The 19,424-nt window shown below is 37.2% G+C and overlaps 1 protein-coding gene across 7 annotated transcripts in view; it reads left to right on the plus strand.

Annotated features, from left to right (window-relative positions):
* Positions 1–659: 659 nt before the first annotated feature.
* The window catches only part of USP15 (ubiquitin specific peptidase 15), a 196,257-nt gene continuing 177,492 nt past the window's right edge, over positions 660–19,424 (plus strand). For 3 of the 7 annotated variants that reach the window (XM_072655244.1, XM_072655245.1, XM_072655248.1), the window contains exon 1: positions 660–860. In XM_072655244.1, the coding sequence (XP_072511345.1) occupies positions 772–860 (89 nt within the window). In that variant the 5' untranslated portion in view covers positions 660–771. The remainder of the gene's footprint in view (positions 861–19,424) is intronic. The other 4 variants (XR_011977244.1, XM_072655250.1, XM_072655252.1 and 1 more) reach the window with 2 other exon arrangements.

Below are 19,424 nucleotides of genomic sequence, written 5' to 3' on the forward strand. Positions count from 1 at the left end.
TTCACACACATCTGGCTACTGGCGTGCATACACACCACACATTCACACAACCCCTATTAAAGTCACGTATCCTGCACATCTGGCCACTGGCGCGCATACACATACGAGCACACACAAAACCCCTATTAACTCAGAGTTGTCATGTTTCACACACATCTGGCCACTGGCACGAGTACAAACACATACGTACATACAATTTCTATGAGCCAAAGTTGTCATGTTTTGCACACACCTGGCCACAGACACGCGCAGGCGCACACACACATACATACACACCCTATTACGTTAGAGTTGTCATGAAAATAAGGTTTCGCGCACATCTGGTCCCTGGAGAGAGAAGGGAGGGAAGACACCGGCGCCGAAAGCGAGGAGGATCGGGCGGTACTGGGCCACGAATAAAACGAGAGTGCAGGGGCTCCCAGTGGCGGACCGCGGAGAGGCAGCATTTACGCACTGGGAAGAGCCAATGAAGTTCAAGGTGGTGGTGCTGTCGCTGCTGCCCTCGGCACTGGCCGTTAGGGGGCAGCAAAGGACGCCCGCGCGCTCCCCGGCCAAGCTCTCCTCCGCCTCCTCCCTCCCCCTCCTATCCTCCCCTCCCCCATTACGTCTCTCTAGGTTGCCGACCCGGCGGCGGGGCGGGGCCGCGGGACGCCGTGTTCCCACAATGCTCCGGGGCGGTGCCGCCGCCGCCGCTGCCGCCGCCGCTGCTGCCGCCGGTACCGCCGCCGCTGCCGCCGTCGCCGCCTCCTCCGCTGCCGCTAGTGGAAGAAGATGGCGGAGGGAGGAGCGGCGGATCTGGACACCCAGCAGTCCGACATCGCTACGCTGCTCAAAACCTCGCTCCGGAAAGGGGACACCTGGTGAGGGGGACGGGGCGGGGCGGGGACTGAGGCGCCCGCGGCTGCTGGGGGGGAGCCGGGCGGGAAGCGCCGGGGCTGGTGTCTTTGCTGAGTGACAGGTGCGGGGGGCGGGGGGCAGGTCAGATCGGGGACCGTGGAGCGCTGGTGGGGGGGTGGCGGGGAGGTCAGAGGGTAGGCTGGAGGTGTGAGGTCGCGAGGGGGGGTGGGGGCTGCTGCTGCCTGCGTCCCGCCCTCCCGAGCCGCTCCCAGCCTCGGGCCCTCATCCGGTGAGACCCTGCGGAGGACAGGGAAGGGGCGTGGGTGGACAGGTCCCATCCGGCCCGGATCCGGAGCTTCTCTTCCTTTCTTTCCGTCGTTTCCTCCCCTTGGACCGACCGCCAAGTTTGCCTGTCTGGTGAGCCTCGCATCCTTCCGGGCCGGACAGGCTGCAGGCCGCACAGGTGGCATGGGTCGGGGCTCCGCCGGAGGGGAAGGAGCCCCTAGTTTCCCGGTCCTTGTCAGAGGAGTAGTGCGGAGTCGGGATCGTGGAGGCCCCACGTGGTCTCGGGCTTCCCAGGGAGCTTGTCATGCAGCAGGAGCAGCGGTGAAGGGGGGTGGGGGGGGCGTTCGCTTTGAATTTCAGCCCGTACCTTCCTGACTCAGGGGATAAGAGAGCCCTGCAAAAAAAAGATAAGTCCGTGGGAGATGAACTCACTTGCTGATGGTATGGGTAAAGCTCTAGAGTTAGATTACTTAAGAACCCAACTAAGGTAGGCAGGTGATTCCATCCCAAGGAGTGGAATTTTTCATATCCCCAAACAGTCAATCAGTTGGTAAGCATTTATTGAGCTCCTGCTGTGGTTCGACGTACTGTACTAAGTGCTGGAGCAAACGAAATAACATTTATCTGCTAAATAAGCTAAAAGTGTAAATGTGGCTATGTGTAAGAAGGGTTGCTTTATTTAGTCAGTAATCATAACTATAGGTACCATTTATATACCAAGGACGTCAGGCATTGTACTAAGCACGTTACAATTATTATCTTACTGGAACTTCATAACAACCCTGGGAGGAAGGTGCTGTTACTATTCCCATTTTACAGATGAGGGAACTCCGACAGACGGGTTAAGGACCCAGATAGGAAGTATCTGAGGGCAGACTCGAATTCAGGTCTTGCTGAGTAATCCAGGAAGCCCTTATAAACTTTAATAGCCAGTTGTGTTCCAGGCACATCGATAAGCATTACATGCAGGAAAAGACGATCTAAATTCAAGGAGCTAGTGTACAAAAGCTTTTTTTTCTGATTGATTTTTATTTAAAGTTTGAAGAAAATTAAGCATTAATGTCAAAGCCTGTCTTGACTTATGGTTGGATTTGTATCCTCAGTCCTTAGCACATAGTGAGTGCTTTTTAAAAAATGCTTATTGCCTGCCTTCTGGAAGTCATTATTTTGTAGGGCTGAGTGAATGATTTTGTTTTCCTCAGTTGCTGTAGTTTCTTCTCAGTAGCTTCTGCAGAGTGCCAAGAGCCTGGGTTAGGTGCCTAATAAATGTTTATTGGCTGACCAGCTGTGTACTTTAATGGGGCATGTACCTTCAACATTTAAATGAATTGTGAGATTACAACAAAGAAGAAGCAAGTTTTAATGCCTCTTAGTAATCTCTATAGTTCATCTTCTTGTGTGAAGTTTACCGATCATTGGAGAAATAGAGCATATCTGGATTACTCAGGTTTAACCTTGGCGCAATGGTTCTTTCAGTATGTGGTCAGTAATTGTCCTACTGTGTGTTAAAGAAGACATTGCCTTATAATGAAAATTTAGGCTTTGAAACAGAAGCTAGTGTATCAAGGTTTGAAATTTTACCTCAGCTTTTTTAGTAATGTCATTTAATGATAAAATCTAGTAGAGACCAAAGATCAACCTAGCTAAGCTCACAGAGGCTTCTTGCCAGATTGGCCAAGTGTGATGAATTTTTGCTACAGCAATTCATGAAGCCAATTTCTGAACTCATGAAGGAATTGCAGTCTTTGATTGGTAGAAGAAACATGTACACAAATGAAAGTGCAGGTGCTTTAATACTGTAGTCAGAAATCTATGACACTTATTAGGAGCAGTATACCTATTGTCATGCATGTGCCCATTTTTATTTAAAGGTTATAATTGTTAAGCTTTTGCTTTATGATAAAGTTACTGAGAACATTTTCTCCTTATATATAGAGGTTTAGAATAGGAAAGAATTTTAGAGATCATGTAGTCCAACTCCTTTTATATTACCACTGAGGAATGTGAGGCCAAGATGTGGTATTAGAGGTAAATTCGATCATGCAGTAAATGAATTGCATCATTTTTCACTTTTAATTAAAGAAAAGCAAAAAGGGGCTGAAATTGTATATGTTGTGGTAGATATTGGGAGACCTGACTGATTTATAAATGGGGGCTATATTCTAACTGTAGTCTAGCAGAGGAAATCTGGCCAAGTACTGAAAAAAGAGTTTTGCTTTTTTTTAATGATAATGTAGTAGTATTAATCAGTTTTTGTTTTTAAATTGAAATGTAACATGGTTCATTGTTTTTAAATTAAAGTGATATTTTTCTTTTAAACAGTTCAAATCTTGCCTCAGAAGCTAGCTGTTGACCCTAAATGGATCACTTAACCTCTCTCAGCCTTAATTTCCTCTTCTGTAAAATGAGGATAATAATAGCACCTGGCTTACAGAGTTATTTTGAGGATCAAATGAGATAACATATTATATAGCACTTTTCAAACCCCTGATTAAGGTTTCCTATGGGGGGGGGAGATCTTGTCTACAGGTTTGTAGACAAAAGGGTCCATTTGCAAATGGGCTGGTGCTTTTGAAGGAGCTATAACTGGCACAACTAACCATCTTTGGAAAGGGCAGTGAAACTTAGGAAAGCCTGTCATGTTTATTTCTTAAAAACTATACTTTTGAAAAAATTTTTACTTTTACTTTTTTTAATGAATAAAGGTCTATTTTCTTTGCCACTGCCTCTCCACCTTCATCCATTGTAAAGAAAAAGAAAATTCTTATAACAAATATGCACAGTCAAAGCAAAATATTCTCACAGTGACCTTATGCAGAAAATATCAACACCCTGAGTCCATCATTTCTCTATCAGGAGAAAAATAGCATCACATTTTCTCATGGGTCTTCTGGAATAGTGGTTGGACATTGCATTAATCAGTATTCTTAAGTCTTTTAAAGTTGTTTGTCTTTATAGTGTTATCTTATATAAATTATTTTCCTGGTTCTGACCACTTTACCGCATCAGGTCATACTAGTCTTCCAAGCTTTCTCTGAAACCATTCCCTTCATTATTCCTTATAGCACAATGGTTTTCCATTACTTTATATGCCATAATTTTTTTCAGCCATTCTTCAGTAGTAATTTCCAGGTCCTTGCCACCATAAAAAGTGTTAAATGTGAGGCTGTCTGTCTATCCCTTGTTTATTCATGAACTCTTTCACCTATATGTCAAAAATCTGAAAGATAATTTTATCCTTTCTTCTCTAATTTGTTTCTGTTACCTTCACTTGGTATTTTATACCCAGATGTGATATATGTATGTGCGATATACATACATATCCATAGTTATAGCAATATCTATAGTTATATTTATTTACTTTTAGTTATAGTTATAACTTCATGGCTAGAAAACAAGAGAGAGATCAATTTGTATAGGTATATATCTTGAGGTGTTTCTCTAGTCCTAATTTCTGCTAGACTGCTTTCTATTTTTCCCACCATTTTTTTTTAGATTAGTGAGTTCTTACTTGAGTAGCTGGAGTCTTTGGGTTTATCAAATATAACATGACTATTGTCACTCATCTTCCTGAGTTCAGATTTGGCCTCAGACACTTACTAGCTCTGTGGCTACCCTGGGCAAGTCACTTAACCTTGTTTGCCTCAGTTTACTCATCTGTAAATGGAGCTGGAGAAGGAAATGGCAAACCTCTCCAATATCCCTACTAAGAAAACTCTAAATGGGGTCATAAAGAGTTGGAAATGACTGTAAAAGGACTAAAACAAATATAAATTCCATTCATGGGGCATTTTTAAGTTCTTAATGTGTGTACAGGGCACTCTGCTGAGTACTGGGAATCCAAAGATGAAAAATGCCATCCACAAGGAACTTACAGTCAAATAATGGAGTGAATAAGAGAAAGGGATACACATCTGTACACCTAACTATAAAATAGCAAGTTAATTTGTGATCAAGTTAAATGAGATAGTATTATATTTCAGTAGCTGGACTGTAAGTTACTTATGAGCAGATACTTTTATACTTTTTTGTACCGTGATATCTACCAAAGGGTTAGGCATACAATAATAAGTGCTAAGGAAATACTTACTAGAGAAAATAGCGAATGTTATTTGATAGAGGTATTTGAAAACTAGTACTTCAGCTGGGAAATTAACTTTACAAATAATGATAGCTAACTTTATGCAAGTTGATGATAGACTCAAACTAAGTCTGATTTAGAAAGTAATGCTTCTATTTTTAAAAGAGGGGGAAGGTGAAAAGCTTGGGGAATGGGTAGCACTGAAAGTTTTTGTTTTATAACAAATTACTGAGCATTTTTCCCTTATATATTTGAAAGAGAGATGGTAAAAGTAATTAATAAAATAGTAATAAAGCATTCCTTTCTAGGATGAGGTGTCCTCCCTGTGCTTTGCATCTTTGGAACAATAGATAAATTAGAGAGGATTCAGAAAATAGTAAAGACAAAGAGTTGTAATATAGACTCTATGAAGAAACAGTAAAAGAACTGGAATTATTTAGTTTGTTAAAGATGAAAGATAACGTAGTTTTTAGGTATATGAAGTTGACAATATTCTTCATTTTTGCTTACAAAAGGAAAATGATTCAAATTTTAATATGAAAACCTTATTGAAGGACGGTAGTCTGAGGTAAGTGTACCTGAATTAATTGCCAAAGGGTGTTATAGAATCCCTTTCTGCAGGACTTTACTTAAAATAGAAATACTCATCATTTTAGAATGACATCTGCTTTAAAAACACAAAGAAGAAAAAATTTTTAATTACTGCCTGTTTTTTCTGCTTTTTGTTATATTTTAGTATTTCTTCAACATAACTAAATTCTTTTACTGGTGTTATAACAATATATATGTACATGTAGCTAGTCTTCCAAATAAACTGAATAAGAAAAATTTTTGTGTTGTCTCTAATAAATGTCATTTTAAAGTTAACTTTGAAAAATGATTTTAATTTAATTAGCATGATTAAAAATCTACTGATGAAAAATATCACATTTCTCAATCTAGAAAAATTCCATGTGGGATTAGTTTTTAAAGTATGTATTTTATTAGGAGCTTAATGTCAACAAATATGAGCATTTCAGTTTACAAATGTCAGAAAAGAGGATTGTATATGAAACTCTGAACTTATGTTATATAGAATTTTTTAAAACATACATTAAATTTCACATAGTAGTAGCAAAATAGTCCCAGTTCCTTCTGAATTTCCTTTTCTACTCTCCTGTACATTTTTAAAATAAAATTTTATTAATACTTTATCTTTAAATCACCTATATTTCCCATTGTGTTGATCCTCCACTTCTCCCAGAGAGCTGTCCCTTATAATGAAGTATGGAGAAAGGAAGAAAGGGGAAAAAATTTCTGCAAAACTAAAGTCTGAAGTATCCCATAGCCATGGTTCTACCCTTCTAGAAAGGTGTGGAATTCATCAATAGTCTTTTCTTTCTTTGTATTATTGTTACTACCCACCCACTCACATCCAAGGAGAAAAAGCTCTCCTCACTCCAGCACACCCTCCAGACTCAGCTGATCAAGTGATTGTCCTTAAGTACAAATCTGTGTCATTTCCCTACTTAATACACTCCAGCAACTTCTTGTTGGCTCTAGGATAAAATATATGCTCATCTGTTTAGATTTTAAAGCCCTTCACCTGGCCCCAGCCTATTTTTTCTGCCTCATTGTCCATTACTCCCCATTTCTCATTCTGTATTACATCCAAACTGGCCTCTCTGTTCCTTACACAGGGCATTCCCGGCACTGCTTTTGCAGTGACTGTCTCCCCCCATTCCTGGAATGCTTTACCTCCTTATCACAACTTCATAGAATTCCCTCTTCCTTTGAGAAGCAGTTTAAGTAACACTTTCTAAGTCAAGTTTTCCTAACCTGGACTCCCTTCATGAACGCTTTTCAAAAATATTTGATAATTTTATTGCAATACAATTGATTTCCTTTGAAATCATATGTATTTTATTTTATGCCTTTAAATACGTTCTTTTGAGAAGGAATCCCTAAGCTTCATCAGACTTACTGCTAGAGGCATCCATAACTCCAAAAAGGTTAAGAACCCCTGTCTTTAATTGAAGCCTTTCCTAATCCCTCCAACTTTTCAGACCGACTCCCCCTTTGCATTTCACTACTTTGTATTTTCTGTATATAATTATATATGTACTAGTCTCTCCTTTTAGAATGCAAGCTTCTTGTGAGAAAAGATTGTTTGATTTTTTTGTATTTATGTCCTCAGTATCTAATACAGTGCCTGGCATGTTAGTGGTCATGTTAATGGTTTAATAAGTACTTGTTGATTGATAGAAGCTTTTCTTTTCAAATAAAATAAACCAATATGTTGGCCCTGTCTGGAAAACCTCTCTCTCTCTCTCTCTCTCTCTCTCTTTCTCTTTCTCTGTCTCAATTAAGTTCTGAACTATCTCCCTTCCTTACCCCACACAAGAAAAGTTATCATTTGACATAGATAAATCTTTCTACCTACCTACCTGCAGAACATGCATGCTTCTGTTTATCAATTCTTTCTCTGAAGGTGGGTAGCATCTTCCTTCATAGTTTCTTTATAGTTGATTTGAATATTTATAATACTCAGAATAACTTAGTCATTCAGAACTATTCAGACAATATTGATGTTAATATATACAATGTTCTCTTGGTTCTGTTTATTTCACCTTTCGTTATCTCATGCATGCTTTCCTAAAATCAACCTGCTCATCATTTTTTACAGAAGAACAGTACTCCATCACAATTATACACTGCCCCCTGTTCAGTCATTCCCCAATTGATGGGCTTCCTCTCAGTTTCCAGTTCTTTGCCACCGCAGAACTTCTATAAACATTTTAGAACGTAGAGGTTCTTTTTCTTTTTCTTTGATCACCTTGAGAAACAGACCCAATATTGGTATGGGTCAAAGATTATATACACTTTTATAACTCTTGAGTATAATTTCAGGTTGCTCTCTCAAATAGTTTGATCAGTTCACAGTTCTACCAACAGGATATTAGTGTCCTGGTTTTTCCATATCCCCTTCCATATTTGTCATTTTCCCCTACTATCATTTTAACCAGTCTTATGGATATGAGATGATATCTCAGGGTTGTTTTAATTTGCGTTTCTCTAATCAATAATGATTTAGAGCATTTTTCATATGACTCTTTGATTTCATCGAAAAACTGCCTGTTCATATCCTTTGACTATTTGCCAATCAATCATATTCTTAATAAATTTGACAAAATTCTCTATGTATTTGAGGTATGAGATGTGTATCTCAATCTGTGTATCTCAAAATACGTATCTCAGTCTGCACCTCTGTTCCATCAGGTATTGATTTCAGTTGTTTCAGTTCAACTTTTTTCATTTTAATCCTTTCCTGTGAATCCTGATAAGTACACAGTAATTTAAAATGTTGTATCTGTATTTTGTGTGTGTGTGTGTGTGTGTGTGTGTGTGTGTGTGTGTGTGTATGTGGATAGGTAGGTGTTTAATATTTTTAGTTCTTACTGTTTCTGTGAAGTATTCAAAATTAGTATCTGCAGGGTCTGTACCAAGAGAATATCTGATACAGAGCATGTATACTCTTTCTGAGTAGTAAGTGAAACTAAAAACAAAACTAGAAAATAAGCCCTTTTTTTCAAGGCTCTATAAATAGGAAAACACTCATTTATGGTGCTATTAAATTTGTAATGCTGACATAATAAGTTCTAGGAATTTTAGAAATGCAAATAACTTATATTTTAGCAAACTTTTACAAAGTATTTTTAGTTATTACAAAGCTCCAAACTTAATGTCCTTATTTGACCAAAGTGATTCTGAGTTTCCGTTAGTCTCTTAATTTACAGATCTTATTTGGTAGTCACATAGCATTTAAGTTGCAAGCTAAATTTAACCCCTGAGATTTAATTTTCTGAATTATAGCATTGTCCTCTTGAGCTATTACAGCTTCATTACCTAGAGAAGCAATATTGCTTTAGTGGATAATGATTGGAGAAGGATTGGAGAGGGCAAGGCTTCTGTTCAAGTCCTGCCCCCAATCCCTGCTGGCTTTGTGACTGTGCAAGTCATTTAACCTCCCAGTGCTTAGGCAGCTCTCCAAGACTAGCAAGTTGTTCAGAAGGTATTGATCTGCACTGATAAAAGGTATTTCTTCACTGGGAGCTTTCTGGAGTAATGAAATCACAGTCTTAGTTCATCACCATCCCACATCACTGTCCCGTTGTCCTACAACCTCCTTACAAAAAAAAAAAAAGGGTTTGTTACATGTATCTCTTGCCTCAGTTTTTTTGAAAATTTCTGACACACTTTTTAATTGAATATCTCTTTTTCTTTTAATTTTATATTTTAAGATCTATGTAGTATGATATAGTAGATTGAGCACTCAACTTGGAATTAGAAGAGTCCTAAATTTGAAGTCCTGTCTTGGACACTTAATAGTTATGTAGTCCTGGACAAGCCACCAAACTTTCTCTGAGCCTCAGTTTTCCTCATTTGTAAAATAGGGATAATAATCCAGTTCTTAGCTCACAGTGTTCTTGTTCAGTCAGTTAGTAAACATCTATTAAGCACTCACTCTCTGCCAGGCACTGTGCTAAGCACTGGTGATACAAAAAGAAAAAAAATCGAAAGAAGTGCCATAATATATATTTATTAAAATGCTTTACTCACCTTAAAGTACTATATATCTGTTAATTGTTCTTTAAATAGAATCCTATTCACATTAAATATGTGAATATCTAGGTATTTTAAGTAGACTATAGAGTTGTGCCACCTTGTCCCACCTGTATTCTCTAACTTTTCATTTTTTTATATCTTAGAGTAAGAAAAACTTTTAATTTGCGTTTTTTGCCTCTGGTAATCAAAGCAGCATGCTAATTAGATGTTTGAATGTGAGGGGAAATTGTCACTGATTTAAAAAAAAATTACATTTGTTTTACTATCATGGTAAAGGAAAATAGGAATTATTTGCTAGTTAGGTTTTAGTTATCAAAAATTTTGATTTTTTAGTGAATATTGCTTATTTAAATAGTTATGTAGCAATTAAATATTGAGGAAGAGTAGTAAGTGCTCATATTGTTTTATAATCAGTCTTGATGCTTTACCAATAATGTGCTAATAAATCCTGTATTATAGTAAACCACAGAGGCAATACTCTTCCTTTGCAATATAAATCTGCAAGAGTAACCCAAGATAAAAAAAAATTCTAGTTTTATAACTCAATAGTTCTTATTCCATGTTTGCTCAGTAATGTTTTTAGGAATTGTTTTCATTATGAATTTTTGGAATCTAGAAAAGTAGTGCATTGAGGGAAGCAGCTTTGGTACCTTCTCATCTTTGAAGTATATAAATTGAAGCTTCCTTTACTTTTATTTCTACCTCACAACTCCATCTCACTTCCTTCACTCTACAGAAGTCATCTGTTTTCATTTCTCCCCATTGTCAACTGCACCTACAGGATTACAACTTGGTTTACAAATGAAGTAGACTGGGCTGGTATTATCCTGAGATTCAGAGAGCTTTGAGTTTCAAGATCGTATACCTAATATTAAATTCATTTAGGCCAGTGTACCAAATTATGCCTGGTAGAGATGCAGAAAGAAATAAAACATTGAGCCCTATTGAGACATAGGACTTGGATCTTCTGTTAGTTCAATGTTTTCCCCACTACCTCCCACATTAACTCTTTTTTTCCCCCAATATCCATACTGCCAATAAATCCTAATTTTCTTCCTTCATTTGAATCTATTCTCATTGTTTTCCATTTATGCATCTCTTGTCATAATCCATTTTTGCATTCTTTCTCTTGCTTTCCTTTGTTTAGTACTTGACATTATGTCCCTCTAGTCCATCCTACCCATAATTGCAGGAATAACCTGCCAGTGATGAAAGTAGTTTAATTTTCTGTTCAAATATTCTGATCTATAAGGTATCCAGTCCCTTGGAAGTCATTTCTGATGGAAACCCTAGCAGAAGTCTATATGCAGATTTCTTCCAAAGAAAAAAAGTATAGCTATAGTGGGAGGTAGGAAAAGCATTAAATTATTCCTTAGTTGGAATGAATCATAGAGTGTTGTTACTTCTAGAAGCATGTCACTCATACATGAAGGTTTTTGAGGAAGATTGTTCCATTGAGTGTAGAATGAGAGCAAACTAGTGGAAGTTACAAGAAAGCAATCTTTGGCTCAATATAAAGAACTTCCTAATAGTTAAGGTTCTCCAAACCAGGAATGAATTGCCTTCATTTAATAGTGAGTTCACTAGAAATGCTAATAAAACCATCTACAGTAGGGGGGGCATCTACTTCCTTTCTTCTCACTCTACTTACATTTTAATAGGGAAAGCAGTACCCTAGATTAGTAGTGATCAAGGAGAAATGTTTTGTACAGAGATCATACTGTGGAGATGTTCAGCAAGTAGTTTTCAGGGTTTGAGAAAAATGATTACCAATTAGAATCTAGGATCACTAGGTTGGAACCTTCGGTTCTGAATGGAGGTGGAAGCTGGAGAATATGTAGCATTGTGAAAAGACTGTAAAAGACTGGGGAAATGGTGAGGTGGGCCTATGACTGGACTAGTTAAACGATTTTCTTGAAATATGATGTCTGGATTTTCTGTTTGGTCAAGAGTTTTCAGGAAGTTAACAGGGGGGCCTACAGTCCAATTTGCCCCTCCACTAGTTTTTGTATTGCTGAATTAAGAACAATTTTTACATCAGTAAACAAAGTTCCATTTTATTTAAAAATGTAAAAAAAAAAAAATGTGTTCTCACATCAAGGTCCTTTAAAAAAAAAAAAACAACAGAAAGCAGATTGGATCTGGCCCTTGAACAATAGGTTGCTGACCCAGCTTAGAATATTGGCAGTTTTCAGATCTGGTCACCTAAGTCTAGCGTTGGCTTCCCTCATAGGTCCCCTCTCAGGGCCTAAAGAATTTTGACTCTTTTTGTACAGTCTTGTGCTGGATAGAGGAGCTTACTGTTGTTTACTTTTTAAATTTTATTGATCGTTATTCAGTTTGGTTCCTATTTCAGATCTGTGCTGGAATTTATGTGAGACAATGGGGTTCTTCTGCAATCTTTTTGGACATTGTCAATTAATAAACAAATATTATTAAGTACCTCGCTGCCAGTCCAGTGAAAAGGGAGAGATGGTGGTAGCCAAAGCATAACCAAATAATTGCACTCCATCCTTTAGTAAACTTTCTCCTTAACTTCTATGAAGGAAAATCAAAAGCTTCATTATAGTCCAGCAACTAAATCGCCTCTCATCTGTGAAACTGTTTTGATCCAGTAATATAAAGAGAATTTTAAATTTTATATATTGTGTTCCACACAAAACAGTTACTCTTCTTTATCTTATGCTAGTTCGAAATTTGCAAATATAGTTTAATAACTTCTAGATGTTTGCAATTCCGTAATTTAATTTGCCCTGAAACTTAGTAAATTTGAAGTCAGTAATGGTATACATTTGCATACTTTGTTATTAAGGCTGCAATTTTTAAAATTTTATTTATTTTTAGCATTCTTTTTCAAAACCTTTGTGTTTCAAATTCTCTTACTCCTTCTAGTACCTCACCCACCCATTGAGAAGACTAGTAATTTGTTACTGTACATGTGAAGTCTTGCAAAGTGTTTTCATATTAAAGGATGTGATTTCTTGGTTTGTTATTCTCTAAAAGATTGGTGGTCATTTCTGTTTAAGCTTTTTATTCAGTGCCTCAAAAATGAACAGTATCAAGTAGTGAGATCAGACTTATTATTGATAAACTTAGAATCAATCATGAGTAGGAGAAAAATAAAAGTCATTTATCTTCTGAAATTGGTAAGGCAGGATGTTGAGCAAAGATACAGTATTGACTCATAAGGGTGTAGTTTCCCTGCTCCTGTGTTGCCCAAGATAGTCTGTCTTGTCAGAAGCCTGAGGAAGGATCTGCTTTTCTATACCCCTGAGCCTAGGAAGCTGCATCCATATCCTGAGCATTAGACCCAAGTCAGTAACTTTAAGGATATTTGGTCAATACCTTTTAAGGAAAAATGAGTCTAGTCTTTGTGCAAATAGGGCCTGGTGATATTGTCCTTACCACACACCTCCTGAAAAATCCTGGATGATGGAGGCAGCATGATACAGTGGGAGCAGCACTGAACTTGATGCTATAAGACTTGAATTCAAATTCAATCTCCCCCCATTTACTTTGGCAAGATAGGACTCAGACAAATAACAGCTTCTCTGGGTCTCAGTTTCTTGCCCTATAAAATAAGGGCACTATCCCATATGAATTTCTTTTAAAATCAATTTATATAATAATGGTTTTAAAATATCACGAGAAAAGTTTTGAGTTTGTGGTTTGTTTTTGTTTTTTTTGCCTAAGGAACTAAGGTGACTCACTACCAACGACATTGGAAAGCTTGATATATATTGTATTTTCTAGCTATGAATGATAAGGAGCTGACCTGGTAAAGGGGAATATGCCCTGAATTTGGAAAGGTAATGAATTTGACCCTCCACTGTCATTACCACTTGACTTGTATGACCACTTAACCTTTCTGACACTATCTCTTTCTCTATAAAATGAGGTGATATCTAAATCTGTGATTCTATGTTTTCTCTCAAATTATGCTTTCATTATAGTTTATTGGAGGGGGAGGTGTCACTGAGATTTCATTTACATATATCTGTTTAGTTGAATTGGCTATCCTTTTTTTTTTAATTGGCATCTTTAGTTATTGAGTTTCTAATTCTATTCTTTCCACCGTCCCCTCCCACCTCCCTGAGAGAGTAAGCAGTGACATATGGGTTATTCATGTGCAGTTGTATAAAACATTTTCATATTAGTCATTTTGTTCAAGAAGCCTCAGAAGAAAAGGAAGAAATTGAAAAATAGCATGCTTCAGTCTTTATTCAATCAGTATCAGTTTTTTCCTCTTGAGTTAAGCAGTATGCTTCTTATTAGTCCTTTGGAATTGTCTTTGATCATGGTATTGCTGAAAATAGCTAAGTCATTCACAGTTCTTTATCGAACAGTATTGCTGTTACTGTGTACAGTGTTCTCCTGGTTCTCACTTCACTATGCATCAGTTCATGTCTTTCCAAATTTTTTTGAAATCATCTTGCTTGGCATTTTTTTTACAGCACAATAATATTCCATTGTGATCATATACCACAGCTTGTTTATCCACTCCTTAATTGATGAGCATCCGTTTGATTTGAATTGACTGTCTTTTGTAATCTATAAATTTGATTTCTTAAATTCCTTTTGTGTGTTTATTTTTACTGTTGTTAAATATTAAATGACAGGAATATGGCTAGCCATGTAAACAGAGGGCATAGACAAGCAATTCTTTTAACTGAAATTTATATGTTAGTTGAAAAGAAATAAGTTAGATGATTCGTTCTGCCTTATTTGAAGTCTTCCTTGTTATAGGCACAATAAAAAATACTTACTATTAATATCTCAACATCTCACAAAAATTGATCTACCTCTCTGAAAATGGCTTTAACCAGTTATTTTTCCCATAAACTTTTTGTAGAGGAATATTCCCCCCCCTTTTTAATAATATACTTTAAGTCTTAAACAGAATCTAAATGCTAGAGAAAATGATTTTGTCTTTGGTTTATGTTTTTGCCAAAATAAAATACTTTAAAATGTAGATTTCTGAAATGATGTGCTATTCCTACTTACTGATCTAATCACTTTAACCTCCTTAAAAAGATACACTTTTCTTGGACATTTCTTAGCAGATTTAGTCACGCAAACAGAAACATTGCATATTAGAAAAAATATTCTTTGGCATGTATCATATATTGTTTCTTTTTGTTAAACTGCTATTTACAGTTAAATGTACTTGTAATAAGCAGTCTTTAACTTTCATTTGAACACTTCACAATAGCTACCCTCTCTGACTGACCCCGTGACCATAGGAGTTCTTTTTCCTCATACTAAGTGGTTCAGGATTTTTCTTTATCATCTCTTTTTTCTTGTTTGCTTTGCCTTAGACATCTCCTTAACTCTAGGCTGTCCCCACTTAAAACATCATTCACCACTTCACTCTTGGGCTTGGACTAGTAACAGTGGAAGATAGAAGAGAACTACCGGAGGGCCCAACTGGATCTCCCAGTATTCTACCAAATCCTTACCCATCTTTCTATCCCTAGCCTGCTTTTTATCCATCCTGCCCAAGCCCTTTTCCACTGTGGTATCTGTGATAAAATGTCCATTATTACCTTTCCTTTGAAATATAGCTGAACTTTTTGTTCTTTATGTACTCAAGGATCCTGTAAGCTCCTACACAGAATTTTCTCTACGATAGTCTAATTTTAAAAAAGGGAGAGAGAAAACTTCTGGATTTAGAAAGGAAAATATGTTGACTATTACAACTTGTTCTTAGAAGTGGGGGAGGGAGGAAGGCAAGGGGAGGAGAGTGGCTAGAGTGTTAGCCAGGGCTAAGAGGGACTCTTGGGTATTTTCATACATCAGGAGACCCTTAGTAAGGATAGCTCTTTACTCTTAGTCCATCTTTGGCCTATCACTTTCTCTAACCTGCCCCAATCCATCAGTGGAACCTTCTACTGCAGAAGTGGAAAGAAATGTGTTTCTGGAATAGTACCAAGTTATAACAATGTATCTTCCTATGGAACATGGATGGATACAATTATGTTCTTTAGTATCAGTAATATATTACTATGCTTCTCAAAGACAATAGTTCAAATATGCTTTTGTGGGTAGACTTAAGAATCTTAACAACCATGCGTAACATTGTTTCTTTGAGAAAATGTATTTCAAGTTCTAAAACCCAACTGCATGAAAACTTTGAAATACAACACATTTCTTTTAGAGGAGAAAATAAAGAACTAAAGGGATGCCTCTTTAAACTACAGTGTATGAGAAAAAAATGGGTTTTAGCATAAGAGAAATAAGACAGAAGAAAAAGAGTCTAATAGAATAGAAGAAAATTACTGTCTGGAAGAACTTGAGTGCAAGACTGTGACACAGTAAAGAATAAGAACAAATTATTAAATAGCAACTATATAACAAATATGAGACGCCTCTTGTAAAGGGTGATGACTCACATTTTGAAGAAGAAATATCATCCACGTTTGTTAATACTGAGAAATTCACAAGGGAGAATAAATTTGTTATATAGTTCCCAGAAACAAAAGAATGGGATATCCAGATAGCTGGAGACCAAGTGGTGATTTAATCTCCCCTTCCAAGTGATGGCAAGTAATGTGGAAAGGAAAGTTAGATATGGGAACTGAGTTGGGATATGCTGTACTCCCTAAACCTCTCCACCCCCCAAAAATGTATGATTTGTATATCTATGGACTGTCACACCAGAATGACCAGCGTCTGGTCAAATGATAACTAGTTTATGAAGACTTGGGAAAATATATTTGGCAGGAGTCTTATCCACCCCATGAAGGTGTCTTTGAAGTACATTTTGAAAGGCAAAGCTATCTAGGATGTGATAAATATAGCTTACACAGTTGGAACTGACATTGTGTTTTTACAATGTGAGCTTAATCTTGGATTGAATTAAGATAAGAGATTGAGCTGAATGGTCTCTGGGAAATTATACAATACCTTTAAAAAATCCCAAATTCTTTTTTAAGAAGTCTCAACTTTTTAACATAAATATTTTCCTTTGAAAGCTGTACATTTGTGTAGTACCACAGTTTCAGAAAAAATCAGTTGCTGCTACCCAAGTGAAGAGGCACATGATGGGTATGAGTAGGCTGTATTACCAGTAAAAGAATTATAGAATGACAAGTAGTATTAAAAAATCAAAAGAGATGTACCTATGACCAGAAAAGGAAATTGGTCAGTTCTATAGTGAGAATAAAAGATAACCAAGAGACAGCTTGATTTTTTTCATTGATGTCCATGTAATGTCAGGAAATCTAAAGGAAGATACACAACATATTGAGTGCACCCCCTGTGCAAGATTTTTAAGAAGATTTGGACATTAGTCTCACAAGATGAGAAGGCATGCATGGATGGGCTGTGTTTTGCATAACTGGAAGAAGTATACATTGAGGAGATCACTGAGTAATTGTGCTATTCCTGGCTTCTATAACATTGCCTTGAAGGTACTTAATAAATGTTTATTGGATTGAACAGAATAATTGGATTTAATATGATGCCTCATTCTTTTCAAAGCAAAACACCTGATAGATTCTTGAGTTGACAATTTCATTTCTCAAAAGACTGAGGAAGCAATTAGGGGAACTGCTATTATATTGTATATAATTCTGACTAAGTGCTGATTGCTGATGTGGAAGTGACAAGAACCTTGGGGAAAAAGTGATCATGTGATTTTAGAAACTGTATTAGCAACAGAAGAGAATGCTAACTAGGCATGTACTTTGGTGAAAGCAGATTTTAAATGGGAGGGAGAAGAAACACATAATCCTATGGCTAAAGACTCTCAGAGGAAGTACTGCTTTTGATAGATATGAGATCCTGTAAAATATAGCCCTGACTATACAGTTATGGATAATGAACAAAATATTCTGAGAGCATCATAAGAAATCAGTAAGGCAAGATGAGTGAACAGGAAACAGACTATCCAGCTCACATGCACCTACTAATTATAGCAAAAAAAAGCTTGAAGCTTTTGCCATACTAAACAGTGAAAAAGAAAAAAGAATGAAACTACAATAAGTGGCTACTTGCATCCCCAGAACTTCACAAAGAATTTTCCAGGTGATCATGGGCAGTAGGAAAGGGGGTTCACCAGGAAAGCTAGTACCAGTATTGGGCAGCCTTCTGGGACAACCAGAGAGACCTGTACCTCTGAGGTTCTATTTTCTGAGGCAGCAAGAATCTCTGAGAAGACCCTTTGGTGTGGGGACTTTGAAAACACTGAGGAGCATTGGATTGAACAGAATAATTGGATTTAATATGATGCCCTAACACTATCTCTTGAGATGCCATGCAAGGCCTTGAAGATTCTGTATTCCAGCTTGCAAAATTTCAGCACTTCAAAGCTGGGAGGAGGAGAAATTATAGGAAGAGGGACCCAGGGCAAGGCCAACTACAACACCCCAAAGTACAAAAGGTGGTGCAGCCTAGCCGTGGCCCAGAGTACCAATTCAGGAACTGAAGCTAGAGAGTAAATCAAAGAAAATTATGATCAGCATCAAAAAAATGCCATTTTAGTGATTTCCAGAGAGAGAATTTGTGTGTGTCTGTGTGCGCACACATGCACAGTATAACAACTGCAAGCAGTAGCTTTAAGGGAAAGAAAAGGCAAATTTTCCACAATAATAAATAGTGAGGAGTGAAGAGATTTAACAAACAAAAATAACTCTGGAGGAAAAAAAATGGAAGAATGAGGAACAGAGAAGAAAAAATGACAAACTTTGCCCAAGAAATAGACTCCCGGAAAATGAGAATAGATGAAACAGCAATGAATAACTTCATGGAATACAAGAAATATTTGAACAGAATCAGAAGATTGAAAAATAGTGTCCCAAAAATCTTAGTTATTAGATTTGACTTGACCAGGGTCACACAGATAATAAGTGTCTGAGGCCAGATTTAAACTGAGAAAGGATGAGTCTTCTTGACTGTTCTTGCACACTGTCCACTGTTCCACCTAGTTGCCACTAGTTATTCCAACTGCATTCCCCCCCAAGGAAGTACTGGTGAAAAGAATGTGGAATAGAGAGAAAACACTGGTTTGAGTTAGCGAGGAGGCATGGGAAGGATTGTACCATGAAACCAACTATTTGGAGAGCCCAGTCAGCTTGACATGAGAGAAGACCTGGTTGGTTATGTCCAACAGGCTGTTAATCTGTTTATTCTCTGTACAACATTGGGCAAGTCGCTTCACCTCTCTGATCTCAGTTGTGCATAGTTGACTTAACTATATCCCTTTCCCACAGATTTTATCGCTGTAGTAAAGTTTAAATTGCTACGTAAACATGAGGTGTCATTGCTAATAGAAAACTGGCCAAAGTAAAAGTAATCAAACAACTTGAAAGAGGTAGCAGACTTAGTCTTCACTGGAAAATTAAGAGAGAAAAGGTCATTATAGCATATTATAATAAAAGAAACAACATGAAACTTAAGAGGGATAAATACAGACTCTAGGATTTTAGTTTTTTAAATGTCAGTTAAAGATTAGTTTAGAACTTGCTAGGCAGCCTTGACAAATTCTTTGATTCTAAGAACTAGTCCCAAATTCAACTACATAATAAATGCTTTCTAATATTCAAATATTATTGATTTTTCCCTCACCATACCACTACAACTTCTTTAATCACATTAAAATAATTAACAACACAAA

The sequence above is a fragment of the Notamacropus eugenii genome, chromosome 3 (assembly GCF_028372415.1).
Source record: "Notamacropus eugenii isolate mMacEug1 chromosome 3, mMacEug1.pri_v2, whole genome shotgun sequence".
Taxonomy (NCBI): Eukaryota; Metazoa; Chordata; class Mammalia; order Diprotodontia; family Macropodidae; genus Notamacropus; species Notamacropus eugenii.